Source organism: Stenella coeruleoalba, assembly GCF_951394435.1.
Source record: "Stenella coeruleoalba genome assembly, chromosome: 6".
NCBI classification, from domain to species: domain Eukaryota; kingdom Metazoa; phylum Chordata; class Mammalia; order Artiodactyla; family Delphinidae; genus Stenella; species Stenella coeruleoalba.
The window spans coordinates 94,812,263-94,832,372 of record NC_137151.1 but is presented as its reverse complement, the minus strand read 5'-3'; the positions used below and the strand labels follow the sequence as shown (position 1 = coordinate 94,832,372).

Genomic DNA, 20,110 nt, shown 5'->3' with positions numbered 1-20,110 from the left:
GATTCACAATTTTTTACTAAAGAAAACATTTAAGATATAGTCTAAGACTTTATTGTATCACATATAATCCTATTTCCCTCACTCTCTCCCTAGAGGTAACCATTCTCTTAAATTTGGTATTTATCAGTTGACTGGGTTCAGAATATGCTACCCCCAAACATGGCACCTTGGCATACTGAGTATTTTAAGCTGAAGGAATTTGAGAAAGGGCAGTGTAGGTTATGAGACGGCTACTCATGTGAGAGGTAGGTTCTACTTGGAGGAAAGGGGCGCCCTTATCCCTGAAGACAGAGCGACTCTGAGAGGAACCCAAACAAACAGGCCTTGCTCTGTTTCCCCCAGTTAATTACCCTTTGCACTTACCTTTTGTACTGTCACATTGTCCACTGTTCATCAAACCAAGTATAAAGATGCTCAGGCTTAACTACTTCCTTATGAATCCTCCTGCATCACATAAAGCTTACATTAAATACATTTGTGTGCTTTTCACCTGTTAGTTTGTCTTTGTCAGTTTAATTTTCCAGCCCAGGCAGGGCCTCTAAGAGAGTAGATAAAAGTTTTTTCTCTCCTACACTGTCCTCATGTATATTTTTATATCTTTACCACATATAAAGCACTTCTAAACAACATATAATATGATTTTACATATTAAAACTTCGTACCAGTAATATCATTTATGTCACTTTTGCAACTTGCTTTATTTTGCTTAAAATCTTGTTTTTGAGGGTAACCCCTGTTAATACATACAGTTTCCATTCACTTATTTTAAGCTCTTGTACCTTATTATACCGTTGTATAAACTTACCACAATTTATTTATCCATTTTGCTATTGATGGCTTTTTTATTTCCAGTTTTTTGTGATTACAAACAATGCTGCAATGAACCTTCTTGAGTGAGTCACTGTTCATACATGAAAGAGTTTCTCTAACGTATACCTGGGAATGGACTTGTTGGGTTGCAGGGTATATGCATCTTCAAGTTATTGGGTATTTCCAAATTGCTCTGAGTTTCTAAAACTCCATATCCTCATTAATAATGAATATTCACAGACAAAATTTTTTGCTAATCTGATATATATGAAATATCTCTTTTTCTTTTAATTTGAATTTTCCTGATTAGCAAGTTTGACTAAGATAAATGGTCATTTATTTAGGTTTCCTCTTCTGTTAATTACCTATTAACATCTTTCACCCATATTTCATTTGGGTTGATTGTCTTTTTTAAAAATATTTATTTATTTATTTTTGGCTGTGTTGGGTCTTCATTGCTGCACGCGGTCTTTCTCTAGTTGTGTCAAGCGGGGGCTACTCCTCGTTGCGGTGCACGAGCTTCTCATTGCAGTGGCTTCTCTTGTTGTGGAGCACAGGCTCTAGGTGTGTGGGCTTCAGTAGTTGTGGCACGCAGGCTCAGTAGTTGTGTCTCGTGGGCTCCTGAGCACAGGCTCAGTAGTTGTGGCACATGGGTTTAGTTGCTTCGTGTCATGTGAAATCTTCCCCGACTGGGGCTCGAACCCGTGTCCCCTGCATGGGCAGGCAGACTCCCAACCACTGTGCCACCAGGGAAGCCCGGGGTTGATTGTCTTTTGCCTTCTCTATTTGTAGCACTTTTTGGTGCATTTGGGGTACTAATTCTTTGTTGGGTATATGCACTACAGATATTGTGTTCTAATCTGTATTTGTCTTTTAACTCTGTTTAACATATGAAAAACTTTACTTCTAATATAGTTGGGTTTGACAATAATTTTCTTTATGGTTTGTGTTTTGAATCATGGGTAAGAAAATTTTCCCTTTCTCAAATTCATAAAGATATTCTTGTATATTTTCTTCTAAAAGATTAAGAATTTTGCTTTTTCACATTTAGATCCTGAATACATCCGTTATTTTGTGAGGTAAGGATTTAAAAATTGGATAACCAGTTATCTGAAAATTATATAGGGAATAATAGCTCATTCTCTCCCCCACTGTTTTCTAATACCACTTTTGTCACATTTCATTTCTGTATATGGGTGCATTTATTTCTGGATTCTCCCTTCTGTCTGTCCCTAAGTCAATATCATAGCCTTAAAGTAATTTTTGATATGTGGCTGGGTAAACTCTTCCTCTTTGTTTTTCTTCAAAATTTTATTGGCAGGACTTCCCTGGTGGTCCAGTGGGTGGTCCCCCCCAATGCAGGGCTCCTGGGTTCTATCCCTGGTCGGGGAACTAGATCCTACATGCAGGCTGAAACTAGGAGTTTGCATGCCACAACTGAGAAGTCCACATGCTGCAACTAAGACCCGGCACAGCCAAAATAAATAAATAAATAAACAACTAACTAACAAACTACTCCAGGGTGACCCATTCATTGGTGGGGACCCCACACTTTAAAAACAAATTGTATTGGCTATTTTTGACACTTCTTTATGCATTTTGCGATCAACTTATCACGTTCCACCAAAGACCCTACTGGGGATTTTAAAAAATAGAGTTGCATTGAATTTATAGATTAATTTAGGGAGAACTGTCACCTTCAAATCTTTGAACATTATACATAGCACTATATAGAATGTTATATTTATTCAGGCCTACTTTTAGTTAATTTAATAAGATTTTATAATTTCTTCATGAACGTCTAACACATCTTTTTTTGATTTATTGCTTTTTAAATTTATTGATATATATATATATTTTAAAATTACATTTATTCTGCCTTCCTATATAATATGTACCATTAGATAACTAAATAGTAGAAGAGAAAAAAAATTTTTTTTGGTAGGAGTTTCCCAAGTAATTCATAACCTTTAATGAATGAATGGATCTGTAGCTGGTGGCATCGTGAAGAGACCGGCAAACGTTACATCTCCTGATGGAAGAACACAATGCCCTCTATGAAGTGGTCTTGTGAAAGGCAATCCTGAATCTGATCAAGTCTCTAGATCCAAGTACTAACTTAACAGAAAATACAGAAGACAGAGAAACATGTTAAACTATACCTTGAGGATTGAATCAGAGAAATCTAGATTGTGGGAAACTCTATAGTAAAAGTCACCCAGTTTCCTAAAAATAAACTAAGTGAGGGGAAAGAAAATAGAAATGAGAAGACTCGATAAATTAAAGGACCCTTAAAAGCCATGTGTCAGGACTTCCCTGGTGGCGCAGTGGTTAAGAATCCGCCTGCCAACGCACGGGACACCGGTTCAAGCCCTGGTCTGGGAAGATCCCACATGCCGCGGAGCAACTAAGCCTGTGCACCACGACTACTGAGCCTGCGCTCTTAGAGCCCGTTGCAATGAGAAGCCCACACATCGCAATGAAGAATAGCCCCTGCTCGCCGCAACGAGAGGAAGCCCGGGCTGAGCAACGAATACCCAATGCAGCCAAAAAAAAAAAAAAAAAAAAAAAAAGCCGTATCAACCGATTGCAAACAAACTCTAAAACAATTATAATAATTTTGAGACAATTAGAATGTTGAAAACACTGATTGGATATTCAATTATATTAAAGAATAGTTCTAATTTTTAGGTACAATAGTGGTATTACGGTTATGTCAAAAGAGTCTTTCCTTGTCTTTTAAAGATATATACTCAAGTGTATATGGGTAAAATGATATGAGCCTGGAATTTGTTTCAAAATACTATAGAAGGCAGGAAGGAATTGGGGATATTGGTGAACAATATTGGCCAGGAGATGGGTACGTGAAACTCATTGGTGCTGTTCTGTCCACCCTTGTGTATGTTTGGGGTTTTCCATAATAAGAATTATTTTAAAATTGCATTATAAATTGTACTTTATGTTTGCAAATACTATTTTTTTCCACAATTGATTTTTGTTATTGATGTATATTTAGTAATCTTGCTGAATTTTTTTGTTTGTCTTTTAATGGCTTGTCTTTTAATAGCTTGTCTATAGAGGCCCTCGGATTTTTCACATAGGTAATACTATTGTCTGAGAATAATGACAGTGTCATTTCCTCCTTTCTATCCTCTTCCTTTTCCTTTATTTTGCCTTCCCTACTGTACTGGTACAATGTTGAATAAGAAGCAATGATAGAGGGCGTCCTTATCCTAGTCCTGCCTCTAAAGAGACTGCTTCTGAAGTTCTACCATTAAAGTGTGATGTTTACTGCAGGTTTTGGTAGGTACTCTTTTTTTAAAAAAATTATTTATTTATTTATTTTTGGCTGCGTTAGGTCTTCGTGTTTGTGCGTGGGCTTTCCCTAGTTGCGGCGAGCAGGGGCTACTCTTTGTTGCGGTACACAGGCTTTTCATTGCGGTGGCTTCTCTTGTTGTGCAGCACAGGCTCTAGGCGCAGGGGCTTCAGTAGTTGTGGCGCGGGCTCTAGAGCGCAGGCTCAGTAGTTGTGGTGCATGGGCTTCGTTGCTCCACGGCATGTGGGATCTTCCCAGACCAGGGCTCAAACCTGTGTCCCCTGCATTGGCAGGCGGATTCTTAACCACTGCGCCACGATGGAAGTCTTTTGGTAGGTACTCTTTATCAAAATCAGGAAGTCCTCTTCTATTCCTTGTTTGATAATTTTAAATCATGAATGGGTGAATTTTATAAATTTATTTTTCTTTTTGCATGTATTGAGATGACCCTAAGTACAGAAACAGATTTTCAAATGTTAGACCATTTTTAATTCTGCGGTAAACTGAATTCAGTCATGGTATATAGATATGTATGTGTGTGTGTGTGTATAATGATTTGATTGGCTAATATTTCATTTAGGAGTTTTGCATCTTTGATCATAAGTGAGATTGGTCTATAAATTTTCTTCTTATGCTGTTCTTGTCTCTAGTTTCAACTGCTTTTTGGTTTTGATGAATTTAGGTCTCAAGTTAGAAATGAGCTTTACTTCCTGCAAGGTGAAGAGAATTTTCAGGGTCAAAGGGCAACAGCTGTATTCTGGGATTCTGGGGTCTTCCCTGGGGTTTCCATCCTGGGCTGAGTGGAGTGAGCCAGAAACAGTCCTAAGGATGTGTCACTTCCCACTATAGAGGAGAACTTTGAAAATACTTTCCAGAAGGAGAAATAAAGGAGTAATACTAGAGGATGTAGGTCATCTAAGCCAGCGGTCCCAAACCTTTTTGGCACCAGGGATCGGTTTCGTGGAAGACAATTTTTCCACGGATGGGGGACAGGGATGGTTTCGGGATGATTCAAGCTCATTACATTTATTGTGCACTTTATTTCTATTATTATTACACTGTAATATATAATGAAATAATTATACAACTCACCATAATGCAGAATCAGTGGGAGCCCTGAGCTTGTTTTCACTTGCCACTCACTGATAGGGTTTTGATATGAGTCTGCAAGCAATTGATTTATTATGGTCACTGTGCAGTCAAAGCTCTCTGCTAATGATAATCTGTACTTGAAGCCGCTCCCCAGCGCTAGCATCACCGCCTCAGCTCTCTGCCTCAGATCATCAGGCATTAGATTCTCATAAGTAGCGCGCAACCTAGATCCCTCACATGCGCAGTTCACAGTAGGGTTTGCCCTCCTGTGAGAATCTAATGCCGCCACTGATCTGACAGGAGGAGGAGCTCAGGCAGTAATGCGAGCGATGGGGAGCGGCTGTAAATACAGATGAAGCTTCGCTCGCTCACCTGCCGCTCACCTCGTGCTGTGTCGCTCAGTTCCTAACAGGCCACGGATCGCTACTGATCCGTGGCCCAGGGGTTGGGGACCCCTGATGTAGGCTGATAAGAACTAGCAGACTATGCTGAAGCCAGTACCAGGGCTCCAGATAGCAGAGCCTGGCAGTGTAGGGTGACTGTGCAGGCCTCACACAGAGAGGAAGTGAGGAGCCCCAACCCATGTTGTGAGGTGGCCCTTTGCAGTAGTGCCATCTTCCAGGCTGTGGATTCTGACGTAATGGCAGTGCCTCAACTCCTGGGCACATATTTCTTGTCTCCCTATTTTCTCCCCAGCGTTAAGAGAAATTTTTGCATCACTGGCTGCTTCACTTCTTGGCACAGATTGGGCAGTCATTATACTTGCTCCTTTTTTTTTTTTTCTTTTTTTAATATTTATTTATTTTATTTTTGACTGCGTTGGGTCTTTGTTGCGGCCTGTGGGATCTTTGTTGTGGCATGCGGGATCTTTCGTTGTGGCCTGCGGGCTCTTCATTGTGGTGTGCAGGCTTCTCTCTAGTTGTGGCATGCAGGCTCAGTAGTTGCGGCACTTGGGCTCTCTAGTTGTGGCTCGTGTGCTCAGTAGTTGTGGTGAGTGAGCTTAGTTGCTCATCAGCATGTGGGATCTTAGTTCCCCGACCAGGGATAGAACCCGTGTCCCCTGGAAGGTGGATTCTTAACCACTGGACCACCAGGGAAGTCCCCACTTGCTCCGTTTGGAGCTGTTTATTCCTGGAGTCAGGAACTACCCCTGAGGAAATGCTTTCAAAACCAAACTAAATTGAACTAAACTAAACACCTACAGACACTGAGTTGAGAGAGACTTGGGTTACCTTGGTTTTAATAATTAGCCACGATTTTGCATAATTCTCCTGGCTTCTAGACCTCAGTTTCCTTTATCTACAATATAAAAGAACTTCTAGAGATTCTAAATAATCTCCAAGTTTCATGCTGGCTTTCAAAAAATGCTGCCATTATTTTGTGGTATTTCTTCAACCTTGTAACTATTTCCTAATCAGAAACACATGGATGGCTCTCTTAAAGAGCCAGGGGCTTGGAGTCATAGAAACCTGGGTTCATATCTCAGCTCCTTCACTTACTGGCTGTGTGACCTTGGGCTATTTACCTAACCTCTCTGAGCCTCATTTGCCTCATCCGTGAAATATGGATAATGTACTTTATCTCATAAGGTTGTGGTGAGGATTAAATAAGATAAAAGTACAAAAAAGAAAGTACCTAGCAAAGTGTCTTTCTGCAGAGTAAGTGCCAAAAATTCCTTCCCTTTTCTCCACCCAAGTGACATGTGTGGAAAACTAGCCAAAAGATAAGCTTTATAAATTTAAAAGTTTAAATTGTTTGTCTGGCACTTCAAGGTGTTTCCCGTTTGCCTGCCTCCCACCTCTTCCCTAGAGTCTAAGTCGGTCTGTTTGGTAGATTTTGAGACTGTCTAGCTCTGTGAGTCTCCACCCAGGCCTGGGATCCGCAGGAGGTGCCAGCGGGTAGCGACATCACAAGCTACCGCAGAGAGGAGAAGAAAAGACTAACAGATGCGGCCCGGAGAGCCGACCCTTTGGGGCAAGCCGAGCCTGGAGTCCCGAGCTCGCTGCAAGGAGCTCCGTTTGCAAGGAGGTCAGAGGCGACAGGTGGAGACGGCCTCGCGCTGGCGGAGCGGCGGCGCCGGGCGGGCACCGGCGGGAGAGCGGGCGCCGCCGGCCCCTGGAGCCGCCGGTGGGGGGCGGGAGACGATGGAAGGCGCGCCCCGCCGCCGCCTGCTGGGACCTTTCGTCCTCTCCTCGCTCCCCCGATTTGCCACACTTTTTTTTTTCTTTTTGAAAAACTTGCCTGAAGATTCTCTTCATTTCGATTTCTCCACTTTATATGTGTGTGAAGCATTTCTTCTCTATTTCCCCTTGACCTTTTTGGTTTCTTGCCCTTTACCTACCAGAACTCCAGGATCCGCAAACACTCCTTTTGGTAACTGTTAACAACTAGACTTGATCTCTACAGATGGAGTCTGGGAGGTCAGTCAGGTCTGGAGCCTCACCTCTGTCCAGCTCTGTGACCAAGGACATGATCCTTAACCTCACTGTGCCTCAGTGTTCTCATCTGGCAAATGGAGATAATAAGAGCTCCTTCTTTACAGGATTGTTATAAAAGTTAAATGAAACAGTTTACAGAAAATGCTTAGCCTGATGCCTGGCACACAGTGAGTGTGAACTGCTACCCCTGTCTTAATGGCTTTACTGCAAATGCACTCTGGGTTCACTAAACTCCTTCCATCATGTCCAGCATCACCTCCTCCAGGGAGCCCTCCCTGACTTTTCCCTGTCTCTCCCATGCTGGTCTGGATCAGTTGTCCTTCCTGTGTTCTCTGGGAACACTAAACACATTGAACACAGAGGTGGTTCTAACCATGCCTGCCCAGGTCTGGCTCCTCTATTAGAGTGGGAGCTTCATAAGGAGTGTGTCTCATCCAACCACAGAGGGCCTGGCACTCAGTAGGGGATCAGCAAACGGTCCCTAAGTAAATGAAGGCAATTTCCATTCATGCAGCGAGTGGTTAAAGACCTAAGGCCCGAACCTGGGGTCTGAACCCTGGAGCTGTCTCAGTGCTAACACTGAGACTTCCACTCTTCCCCTTAACAGAAACAATCCCAAGGTCACTGAGTCATAGGAAATGAGAGGAAGAGATTGGAAGATCAGTTTTGTTATTTTCTGATGAGGAAGTGGAAGCCTAGAGAGGCCAGCAGGTCTCTTGCGGCCTCATGCCCGTACAGGAGGACCGTGGTGAAGACTGTGTTCTCATTCTTGACCTGCTGGGCTGTTACTCACTGGCCACTGTGGCTGAGCCTGGGCCCCCGTGCAGCATGGGGACTGCTGGTCTCTTTCGAGACTCTCTTGGTCAGGGCCCACCCAAGGGTGACTGGGGTGGCAGAGCTTTATGTGCGACACACTGAAATGGTGGCTGGCTTTCCCTGGGAGCAGGTGTAGTGGAAGGAGCTTGGGAAGGAGGCCCAGCCCCAGTCCTGGCTCTGCTGCTTATTGCTTATCACTGTGCAACCCTGGTGAGTCATAGATGCAAAGAGCATGAGGGTGGGATGGGGACTGAGAGATTATCCAACTCACTGCCATGGTTTATGGAAAAGGAATCCACAGCTCAGAGAAGTTATGTGTCCTAGACTATGGGCCTAATCAAAGGCAGAGCTGGTAACTGAACTGATATCTGTCGAATCTGAAACCCAGGGTCCTCAGTGAGTCTATTCCAGGGTTTCCCAAATAATAATGGACACACGAGTCACTTGAAGGTCTTGTTAAAGCACAGGTAGGTCTGGGTGAGACCCCAGATTCTACATTTCTAACAAGGCCCCAGGTTCTAGCTAGAAAGGGTCTAGACCAGTGAGTCTCACCTTCTAGCTGTACTATGATGTAACTACTTAGTGCACTAGCCACTGATTAGACCAGTCTTGTCGGGTTAATGAAGGCATGGCAGCCAGTGGGCCCTTCAACTAGAAGCCAGTGGGGCCAGCACACTCCTCACCTGCTCGTCCTTCCCCAACAGCGTTATTCACGACCCCTGTTGGCTGCTTCTGTGTCTTTGGTGGAGATGCAGGTCCTGGCTGGTGGCTCTCGGTCTGTGAGTGCACCCCTTTTGGAGGACTTGGACCTTACTAACACTCGCAGGCACTGTTTCTTCACAGGGTGTGTGCCAGGCCCAAAGTTGAGTCTTCACTGCAAGCTCTTGAGGGTAGGAACCTTGGTTTTGTCATCTCTGAATCTCTTGAATACTCATTCATTCCTCCATCCATTGGATTCATTCGTCTATGGAACGTTGCTAGGCCTGGCTAACTAAGGCACAGTCCTTGTCCTCAAGAAACATACATAACACATGGGCTATAAAGTGGTACTTAGTGGTTGCCCAATAAGCATGTGTGAAATTGAATTATGCTTTGGTGCTCTGGGGGAAGTGGCAGTGTCGTCAAGTGATAGAGAGGGCAATGGAGAGCAGCTGGTATTGGCCACTACCTAATAAGGGGCTTGTTTTCAAAGAAGGGTGTCTGGTTCCTTAGGCAGTTCCCATTGGGGTCAGTGGAAATGACAGCACCAAAGCCTCACAGGAGTCTCTGCACTTTTCAAAGTTATCAGGCAAATTCACAAATACATTATAATTTTTAGCCTCCCTTTGACGCTGTAAAGACGGATGGAGGAAACAGGGATGCTCTAGCTCCTCTTCTCAGGCAAGTCACAGAGGGGGTGCCTAAAACACGCATGGTGTCTGCAGCAAACAGAGAAATGACCCACTATGGTGACTGTGAGTCCACGAGGTAGGAAAGTGGTAGCATCTGCAAGACAGAGCCATCTACCCACACGTGGCAGAGATGCTAACTGCCACCTAATGTCCATTCCCCTCAAGTCTTAGCTTGGCACGTGAACACCCAGCAAGAGACTTTATTCCCCAGCCTCGCTTGTAGGAGGCCAGCGGATATTCCACCCAGCAGAGGTGGAAGAGGTGTAAGTCCAGAATTAGGCCCTTAAAAGGCAGCTGTGCCTTTTCCTTCCTGCCCTGCAGGGTGAGGGAAAAGCTGAGCCAGCTTTGACCATGCAGACAAGAGTGATAGCAAAGGGGGTGGCAGAGAGATGATAAGAGAGAAGGAGCCTGGGTCCCTGGACAGCCCTGTGGAGCAGAGCTGTCCTACCGCCTGCCTGCCAGCTTGGACTCTTCCATGAGACAGAAGTAAAACTTCCATCTTGTTTGAAGTCACTTTATTTTGGTCTTTGTTAGAACCAACGTCCTAACTACTACATATCTGTCTCTTGAATGAAGCAATGACGCTCTGAGCCTTTTTTTTCCTGGTAGAATAGAAATGGCTCATTGGTTTCTAAGGTTTTCTGTGAGACTTGCTCTTTGTCCCCCACCCCCCATTGTTTCAGGCTACTCACTAGGGATCCTCTGCACTCATGCAGGGCTCCCCAAGTCTCTCAAGGCTATAGATAATATCTTAAGTTCTGCCACATTCCCAGGGGTTATGTCACTACCGCAACATAACCTCATTCAGATTGGGTCTGTTGCCCACCCCTGGACTTAAGTAAGAGGAGGACTTACGCAGAGGACTCAGCCAGTTCCCCAAGAGCAAGCAATCCCACCCCCACTCCCTGCAATTGAGACTGATTTGGAAAGTAAATAAAGCATCATGTTACATCCTGTTATCAACTTAGAACAAGTCTCTCCTGATAAGGCTACTAAAATTAAGGTTTTTAAGAAACAGACTAATACCTAACCTTTAGTGAGCACTTACTGTGTGCCAGGCATTCTTATAAGCACATTACATGTATTAACTGCTTTATGTCACAACCACCCCACAAGATAAATACTATTAGTATCTCCATTTTACAGATGTAGAAAAAAGATATCCAGAGAAGTTTGGTAACTTACTCAAGGCCACACAGTTAGCAAGTGGTGGAACCAGGATTTGAACCCCGGGACTCAGACTTGATAATAGATGCTCTTGATCACTGTGATGCTGCCTAAACAGTGTCCTCCAATCCTCCTACTCCCATTATATTTAAAAGAACAGATTAAATTGAGTCACTGCCAAATTCAGAGAACTAAATTCTGGAAGTAATGCCCAGGGCAGTGGTTCTCAGTGTGGTCCTTGGACCACTAGCCTCAGAATCACTGAGGAACTTAATAAAATTGCAAATTCTATGACCTCAGCCCAGATCTAGTGAATCAGAAACTCTGGAGGCAGGGCCCAGACATCTCTATTTTTATAAGCCTTCCAGGTGGTTCTGAGGCACACCGAAGTCTGAGAACCGTTGGCCTAGTAAATAAACAAGAACTGAAACAAGAATGGAAATTATGTTCTTTCCTTGGACTTTGGGGGTGGGAAAGAGAGGCAGAAAGAAAAGTTTTGTATTTAAAACGAGCAATCTCCCAAACCCTCTCTGGAGGTTGCTGATTTGACCTATCTTGTGAAAACTTGCATGCTGTATTCTCACCAAGTCCAAGACTCATGCTTTTCTCATTGGATGTGGCCCCGGCTCACTGCTTATAATTAATCTTATAGATCACTACTTAATTTAGAGTAGGAAAACAATCCTGACAATTAGTCGTAAGATCTATGAAGGGAAAATTGATCCTTAAATAGTTAAAAAAAATTCCTTGGCACTCCCGCCTTTTTTTCCCTTCAAAGATTTGAAATTCTTTTTAAACATTAGCATTTGTCATTCGGGACAAGCAAATGCCTTCTTTAATTTTCTGTGGTGATATTTCACTGCGTTAAAGTCTGTCTGAATAACCTTTATGGAACTCAGCTGGGCCTCTCTCTCTCTGTCAGGAGACAGGAAATCTGTTCTGACTGACTTGGTCATTGCTTACATTTGGCCGTGTTCTACGCTGCCTAAAACCTCCACTGCACTTGGCCAAGACCTTGGGGCCTCTTCGGTGCTCACAATCTAGACATGTGATTTACGATATGGAAGATCTGAAGACTGGAACACATTTCCCTGGCTATTGTCACTCAGCTTTGGAAATGGAGGTGGTGAGAGACCTATGTCAGCAGAAACCTTGCTTAAAAGTTTGACCGAACACAGGGATCAGGCTACCATAATATTTTGTCTGATATCCAGAAACAGTGAAATTTTTTTTTGCGGTACGCAGGCCTCTCACTGTTGTGGCCTCTCCCGTTGCGGAGCACAGGCTCTGGACGCGCAGGCTCAGCGGCCATGGCTCACGGGCCCAGCCGCTCCGCGGCGTGTGGGATCTTCCTGGACCAGGGCACAAACCCGTGTCCCCTACATCGGCAGGCGGACTCTCAACCACTGCACCACCAGGGAAGCCCGGGCAGTACTGTTTTCAACCTCAGTTGAGGACTCTGAGGCGGGGATGTGAAGGCAGAGGTCGTCCTATTCCAGAGCCCATGCTCTCTACTCAGCTGCCCAGATCTGCTGCTGCTAGCCTATATAGAGCACCTTATATGACTTAGAGAAAGGCATTCCAGTAGAAGGACCAAGTAGGAAAAGGAGCCTCCTTTGGGTGGAGGCACCCAGTGCTGGAGTGCGTGGCTCAGGGTGCGCAGCACAGGCTGGATTTCAGCCCCTCTCGCTCCCTCTGCTGGACGCCTTTGTACAGTGAACGACAAGCGCAACTCTGGCTGGCAGGCCCTGCATCCACTCCTTGAGAATACATCTCTCACACATCTGTTTCCACTCCTGCAAGAAGCAACGAGGATAAAGACCAGCTCTGCTACCTGGGACTAGCCAACTGCAGCATCACGTAGCATGCCCAGGTGATCCCAGGGAAGAGCTTAGAGTCCAGTTCAGGGTATCAAAATATGAACTATGCCAAAAAGCCCAGTTGTGGGCCCAGTCTTTCCAAGAATCATCCTCATTATCAAACGCAGCATCATTTTTTGAGGAAGCCACACTCAAGGAGCTCTGGCCATCCAGAGCTGTGGGCGACACGGGCTGGGTCTCTAAAGATGCTGGTCCCCCCTCTGTGGAATGTTAACCCTCTAGGCAGAGAACCTCAGCTCCCTCACTTGCATATCCAAGAGCCTATGAAAGCAGAAGCCAGAGGTAGAGGTGCCTGTGGGATCTTTTTGTAATGCCCCAAAGTCTCCACTCTCTTCTATCAATCTGCAGCTGCTGGCAGGAAATAAATCTTTCAATAAGTCCAAGGACATACAAGCATGTTATCATCAGCTGGCTTGTGATACAGTAAGAGCACATCAGAGTCTGTATTCTGACTTCCAACCCATGACCTGAGAGGAAATGGAAGGGTCATTCCTCATTAACATCTTTGAACAGTGCAAAGTTCATCCCACAATTATTGCAATCAGACTATAAAACCCAACCCAGCTGTTTCTACCTTGAGGGCCTGGGTGATTTTCTCTGAGGGGTCCTCCAGGTTCTTCATGATAGTCCAGTTCATCTCCACTTTCCTGTTAGGTTAACAACAACAATAAACACATGAGACAGAATAAGTACCAGCACTCCTAGGTCCATGCCCTTCGGTAAAAGGGGGTCCGGTCTTCTTAGTTGTCTCTTCTTCTTTGTCTATCTGTTTTAACTTGTGTCCAAGAATTCTGCTGCCAGAGTGAAGGGCCCTGAAGAGCCAGGTGGGCTTAGCAGTGGCCTTGAGCACCGTCCTTATCTGTCCTCCTCTGTGGGAGGCTTGTCCCATCCATCAGAGCAGTGCTCCATGCCTGGCATATGTGGAAAAAAGAATGTCACAGGCAAAGGCCGACTGGCAGAAGGCAACAGGGTACCTCTAGGGACTTGAGGGAGGTCCAGTGTGACCAGAGCAGAGATGGGGTGAAGTGGGAAGGGTGGGAAGGACTCAGACTCTCAGGGCCTTGGAGGTAGTTTAAGGATTTTGGCCTTTACCTTGAAAACAAATGGAAGGCACTGAGGGTTTAAAGCAGGGCAGCAGAAGGATCAGACTGGCCTTTTGTAGGGTTTCCAGGATTACCACGGATAAGGTTCCTTTTTTTTTAATTTAAATAAATTTATTTATTTACTTTAGGCTGCGGTGGGTCTTTGTTGCTGTGTGCAGGCTTCAGTAGTTGTGGCACATGGGGTCAGTAGTTGTGGTGCAGGGGCTTAGTTGCTCCGTGGCATGTGGGGTCTTCCCAGAGCAGGGGTCGAACCCGTGTCCCCTGCATTGGCAGGCAGATTCTAAACCACTGTGCCAACCAGGGAAGTCCCCAGATTAGGTTTCTTATCACATGGAATCCCCTCTTCCTTCTTTCTCTGAGTCACACAAGCTGCTTGCAATCCCACCACCCAGAAATCTCTATAACGATGGTCTTCAACCCTGGCTGTGTCTTAGAATTATTTGTGAAGCTTAAAAAAAAAAAAAAAAAAGATTCCTAGGACCTAACCCCAAATGTTAAAATCAGACTTTCTGGAGCTGGGGCATTTTTAAGGCTTCTTGGGTGATTCCGTCATGCAGCCAGGATTGAGAACCATGGGTCTTCTCTAGAGGATTGGAAGAACAGCTCTTCAGTTGCCAAGGAAACGTGGCAGGTAGAGTCAGTGACTCAAGTAAAGCCGTCAGTGTTTGATGAGGCCAGCTCTTGGCCTTTGTCACCTGGATCTCTGCTTAATCCACAGCTTCATTTCAGCTGTGGAGAAGGAATCTGAGGGCCCTAGAAGGCTCTCCTGGGACTAAAGTTCCTCACCCTTTAGTTGACAGTTTTCCTCTTTATTATCAAATACCCCAGCTGCTTTGGAAAGACACAGTTATCTGCTAATTTGTTTGACATTCTCTTCTTGTTTGATGGCTTTTTACCCCGCGTGTTTCTCACTTGTTAGCTTAGTGTTTGCAGCTGATGAGATATTCTGACGTAAAAAAACCTAAAACAGCTAAGCAATTTTCTTTCTTTTGCATTTATCTCTTTGGAGACAAAGCACATTTGGCCTGATGCAATAAAAAAAAAAATCATGTCTGAATAAATGGAAAGGTTTTAAAAAAATGATTGCAAGAAAAACCTGCCTCAGTCCAGTAAACTGCCAAGTTAGAAGACTAGAAAAGAGATAAATTTTAAAAAATTCTGTTTATAAATCCTTTTAGCCTAACAGGAAATTGGATTAAAAGGGAGAAACAAGCTTCCTCTTTTGGAAGAATTTCAAAGCTCAGAAGAATAATTCAAAGCTCAGAAGAATAAAACTTGAGTCTTCACAACATGCAGCTATGAGCCTTCAGGGACAAGAAATATTCTTCTCATTTCACAGATGGGGAGATGGAGGCAGAGAGAGTTGGGGATTTGGAAAGAATCTCTTGATGAGTCCCTGTTAGAAAAAGAAATACAGTAGTCTTAATTTGAAAGTCTGGGGAATTCCCTGGTGGTCCAGTGGTTAGGGCTCTGCGCTTCCACTGCCAGGGACCTGGGTTCAATCCCTGGTCAGGGAACTAAGCTCCCACAAACCACGCTGCTGTGAGGTCTTAAAAAAAAACACATTCTGCCCATTGCTTAGAAAAGTGTCAAAAAGCGATCATTTTTTACATATACAAGCACACATGTGAAAAGACTTATACCTAAGGTCATTCGTTGCAACAGATTGGAAACAACCTACGTATCCCATCAATGGGGGATGTGTTAAATAAATTATGGTAATTTACACAATGGAATACAATGCAACCATTAAGAAGCATCTCTTAATGAATTAACAGAACTCCAAGATATAGTAAGTAAAAAAAAGTAAGACTGTGAGCAATGTGTATAATATATAAAAACATGTATAAAATGTCTCTGTCTATTTTTCTACCTGTATTGGACTGTATATGCACACTACAACTCAGGAAGGGTACACAGGAAACTAGCATCAGTGGTGTCCAAGGGGGAGGGAACCCAGCTGGGAGACATACCCTTTTATACTTAAATTGTTTAAACTTCCTGAGTATATTTCGGATTCAAGATTTGAATTGAAAAACTAAAACTAAAAAGTGACAGCAGTCTGTCACTTTTAATGAGTTATAGAGGTAATGACTGAAACACAGGCAATAATACTTGGTGAGTGAGCAAAACAAGGTGAACGACTGAAAATTCATATCCCAGCTCTGTTATTCTGGCCAAGTCATTTGCTCTTCATCCCTACATTTGGCTTATGAATATTTATTGGGTGTCTGTTGTGTGCCAGGTACTGTGCCGGGCGCCGGGGGCACAAAGCTGAAAGATCTATTTGTAAGAAGCTCAGTGACTTGTAGAGAAACAGGAAATCTCACTGTCGCCATGCAGTGTGATAAATGCTGTGACAGACTGTGACAGGTTTCTGCAGGACCTCACGGGAGGTGAGGTTTACCAGTGGACATGGTGCTAAGTCTTGCAGAGAAGGGGAGGTTAGGGCAGTTCCCGCAGAGGAAGGAGCATGTACTGGCTTGGGGGCGCATTCTGGTGTGGCTGCAGGGCCCGGACAGTGGGAATCAGACACGGGACAGATCTTCCAAGTCGCAGTCTGGAGTTTTAAAAAAGATATTCATTTGTTCTATTTTTCTATTTATAAAAGAAATACATTTTTGATGCCAGAATTAACCGGAAGGCCAACGGGGACGTGGTAGGGAATTTCAAGCAAACCAGTGGTATGACTGAGCTGTATTTAGAAAGAGCGCTGGCAACAGGGTGGTGTTATAAGCCTGGGGCGGGGTGGGGTGCATGGGGATAGTAACAAACACTTTGTAAACACAAACTGTAGCACTGAAACCAGACAAGAGAGACAGTTGCCTGAATGGTTGTGGTGCAGATCCTGGAGTCAGACTGCCTGCCCTGAAGCCCTGATCCTGTACTTCATGCCTTACAGGTCACGCGAGGTACTTAACCTCAGTTTCTTCAACTGACAGGGGCTGGGCCAGGTGGCCTGAAGTTCTCATCTGTCCCTGGAGAACCTTCCACTGGTCCTGCCCTCTCCCCTCACACACAGTGCCCTATCTGAGCACGGTACTTCTAGGTTCACCGCAGGCTTCGGGAAGGAACTGCTGGGAGGATGGGGAATGCAGGAGCCAGAGGTGGGGCTCCAGGGGGCTGTATGTGCTGTATGACCTATCATTGAACCTCAGCCTCTCCATCTGTGAAATGGGGGTAATGATAAATTTTGTACGAGTTCTTGAAAAGCTAAATTAGGAAAATACATTCGGACGTTCTGTGTAACATATGTAACACATACATCTAAATGACTAATTTCAGTGCCTTCTTAATGCTGGAAGGAAATCAGTATCTCATTTGTGAGTGTCAACTTTAAGGTCGTACAAATTTTCTTGTGTATTAAAAAGATCCCACACCTATTCTTCTTTTTTTTTTTCGGTACGCGGGCCTCTCACTGTTGTGGCCTCTCCCGTTGCGGAGCACAGGCTCCGGACGCGCAGGCTCAGCGGCCATGGTTCACGGGCCCAGCTGCTCCGCGGCATGTGGGATCTTCCCGGACCGGGGCACGAACCCGTGTCCCCTGCATCGGCAGGTGGACTCTCAACCACTGCGCCATCAGGGAAGCCCTCACACCTATTCTTTAATAAAGAAAACGGATTTATGAAAGTCATAAGGTATCTTGTGTTATTAAAATATTGTCTCTTCTCCTCTCCCAGGTTCTGAAGCCAGAACAAAGAAGTAGAATTAAATTCTTCTCAGGAACAGGATAGGCCTCATCAATATCAGGAATTGTGGGTTTGGTGGCTTTGAATCCTAGTTCCGTCTGCTGCCAGCCACGTCACCCTTGGTCCTCTCATCTCACCAATCCTCAGTTTCCTCATTTGCACGGTGGCGAACTGCACACTTAACAGGAAGGGGGTTGGGGAAATTAAATAATGTTTAATATGTGAGAGGCCTGGCTCTCGGCAGGGACCAGTGAATGTTTCTTTCTTTCTCTCTGTGAACTGAACCCTTTATAGATAAGAACATATTTTGAAAATTATTATTTCATGTAATTCTCACCTCACTGCTGAGAGGCAGGTATGGAGGTCCCAGCATTATTATCTCCATTTTACTAAAGAGGCAGCGGAATCCCAGATGCATTACAAGGTTACTCAGAGTCAGAGAAAACCCAGGGCTTCCCAACTGCTGGTCAGATACTTTAATACTGATAATAGTCTACGTAATCCTGGGCTTCTTTCTTTGGGAGCTGTAACAGACTCAATGCCCTGAAAAGTTTTCCTGGTGAAATTATTATTCAAGTGTCCTTGAATCATTGCATCTCAAAACCAGCTTGTGATCCCTTTGCAGCTCTCCTGCTGGTGGTCAACGAAGCTGGTTTCAAGGACTCTAGGCACTAGAACTTGCCTCCTGAGGGGCCTGCTCCATCTTAGGACAACATCTTGAGCCCAACATTGTTTTGCTGTTACTTCTTCTCACTGAAATCCATGCTGTCTTTTCCCCACATGACCGCATGATTCAGTGGCGGTGACAGCCATCCTCTGCTTGGTGGCATGTGCCCACACCTGCCTGTATAAGTAAAACGCAGGGCTGGCCCCAAACCAGGGGCAGGGGACTGTTCAAAGTACCAGATTTCAGGCAGGGTCCTCTGCCTTGATTTGAAGGTACCAAGTGATAACTGCCTGTGTGAATGCTGTGAGGTGGAACTTATTTCTCATTCTTCACATCTTCTGGGCATAACATACATACTCTTTGATGTCAATGTTGAGTATAAGCATATTCAATTCTGTATCTAGCATTAATTGGCATTATTGCTATTTTCTTCCCCACTACCACGAACTAACCCTGATAATTTATTAAAATTCCTGGGGAAAAAAAATCTCTACCTTAATTTATTCATCAATTACCATTTCTTTTTCAAAAACAGATTTTTAGGGCTTCCCTGGTGGTGCAGTGGTTGAGAGTCCGCCTGCTGATGCAGGGGACACGGGTTCGTGCCCCGGTCCGGGAGGATCCCACATGCCGCGGAGCGGCTGGGCCCGTGAGCCATGGCCGCTGAGCCTGTGCTTCCAGAGCCTGTGCTCCGCAGCGGGAGAGGCCACAACAGTGAGAGGCCCGCGTACCGCAAAAAAAAAAAAAAAAAATTTTAAAAAACATAGTTCAATTTTTACGTGAACCCAGATGTACTCTGGATCGATCGTGTTTCCCCACATCTAAGCGTGATACGGATTATCCTATAAAATGGGCTAATAGCATTGCCTTCAGTGTTATCAATAGGTTTTTAAATTTGAGGAGGGTTCCACGTGTAATAACCGAGAAATGAATGAGTCTCTCCTATAGCAACCTGCGCCTGCCTCTGCCACAACACCGTGCTGATATTATCTGCTTCTTTGTTTATCTTCCTCTTAGATTATAGGCTCCTTGGAAGGCCAGGGATGGAGATGATTCATCTCTGTGTTCTCAGTGCCTAGCACAGTGTCTGATATACAACGGATGCTCAATATATGTTGTCTGAAGGAAAGTGGATGATCATTGGGAGAGAAAGCTTTATGTTGGGTCCACAGAATGCAGGTGGGAGTGAGGGGAAGGGCAGAGTACTGGAGAGTCAGAAAATATTCCTGCAGCAGACTGGATGAGTGCACAGGGATGGAATCTTCTAGAAGGAGCTGTGCTGGATGCTTAGCTAATGTGTGGTAGGCAGTGCTTTTGATTGGATAGGACTCAGTTGGGGTCTGCAGGGTTGAAAACATGGGACCCGGAGCAGGGCTGCCTGACTTTGAATCTTGTTTCTGTCATATTCCAACTGTATGTCATGTGAGAAGGTACTTCAGCTCTCAAGACCTTAATTTTGTCATCTGTAAAATGGGATAACGCTACCTACTTCTTAGATTCGTTTTTTGAGTTAAATGAGTTCTTGCATGTAAAACTTAGAACAAAGCCTGGCATGGAGTAAGTGTTCATTTATGTTAGCAATTGTGATTATTTACATCTCTTTCCATTTTCCTTTTCTGCCTCAATATTTTTATTTCTTACCCTCATCCCCTGAAATGTGTACTGCTTCCAACATGCACCAGGAAAAAATGAATGAAATGTCCTGTGACTAGGCAGGAAATACACAAATGAAATGTGTAGA

The 20,110-nt window shown here is 44.5% G+C and overlaps 1 protein-coding gene across 1 annotated transcript in view; it reads right to left on the bottom strand.

The window, feature by feature from the left end:
- KIAA2012 overlaps window positions 1–20,110 on the bottom strand; it is a gene marked incomplete at its 3' end in the record, with an annotated part of 111,833 nt that overhangs the window by 20,007 nt on the left and 71,716 nt on the right. The window contains exon 15 of the mRNA XM_079924763.1: window positions 13,485–13,557. Coding sequence (XP_079780889.1) covers window positions 13,485–13,557 — 73 coding nt within the window. The remainder of the gene's footprint in view (window positions 1–13,484; window positions 13,558–20,110) is intronic.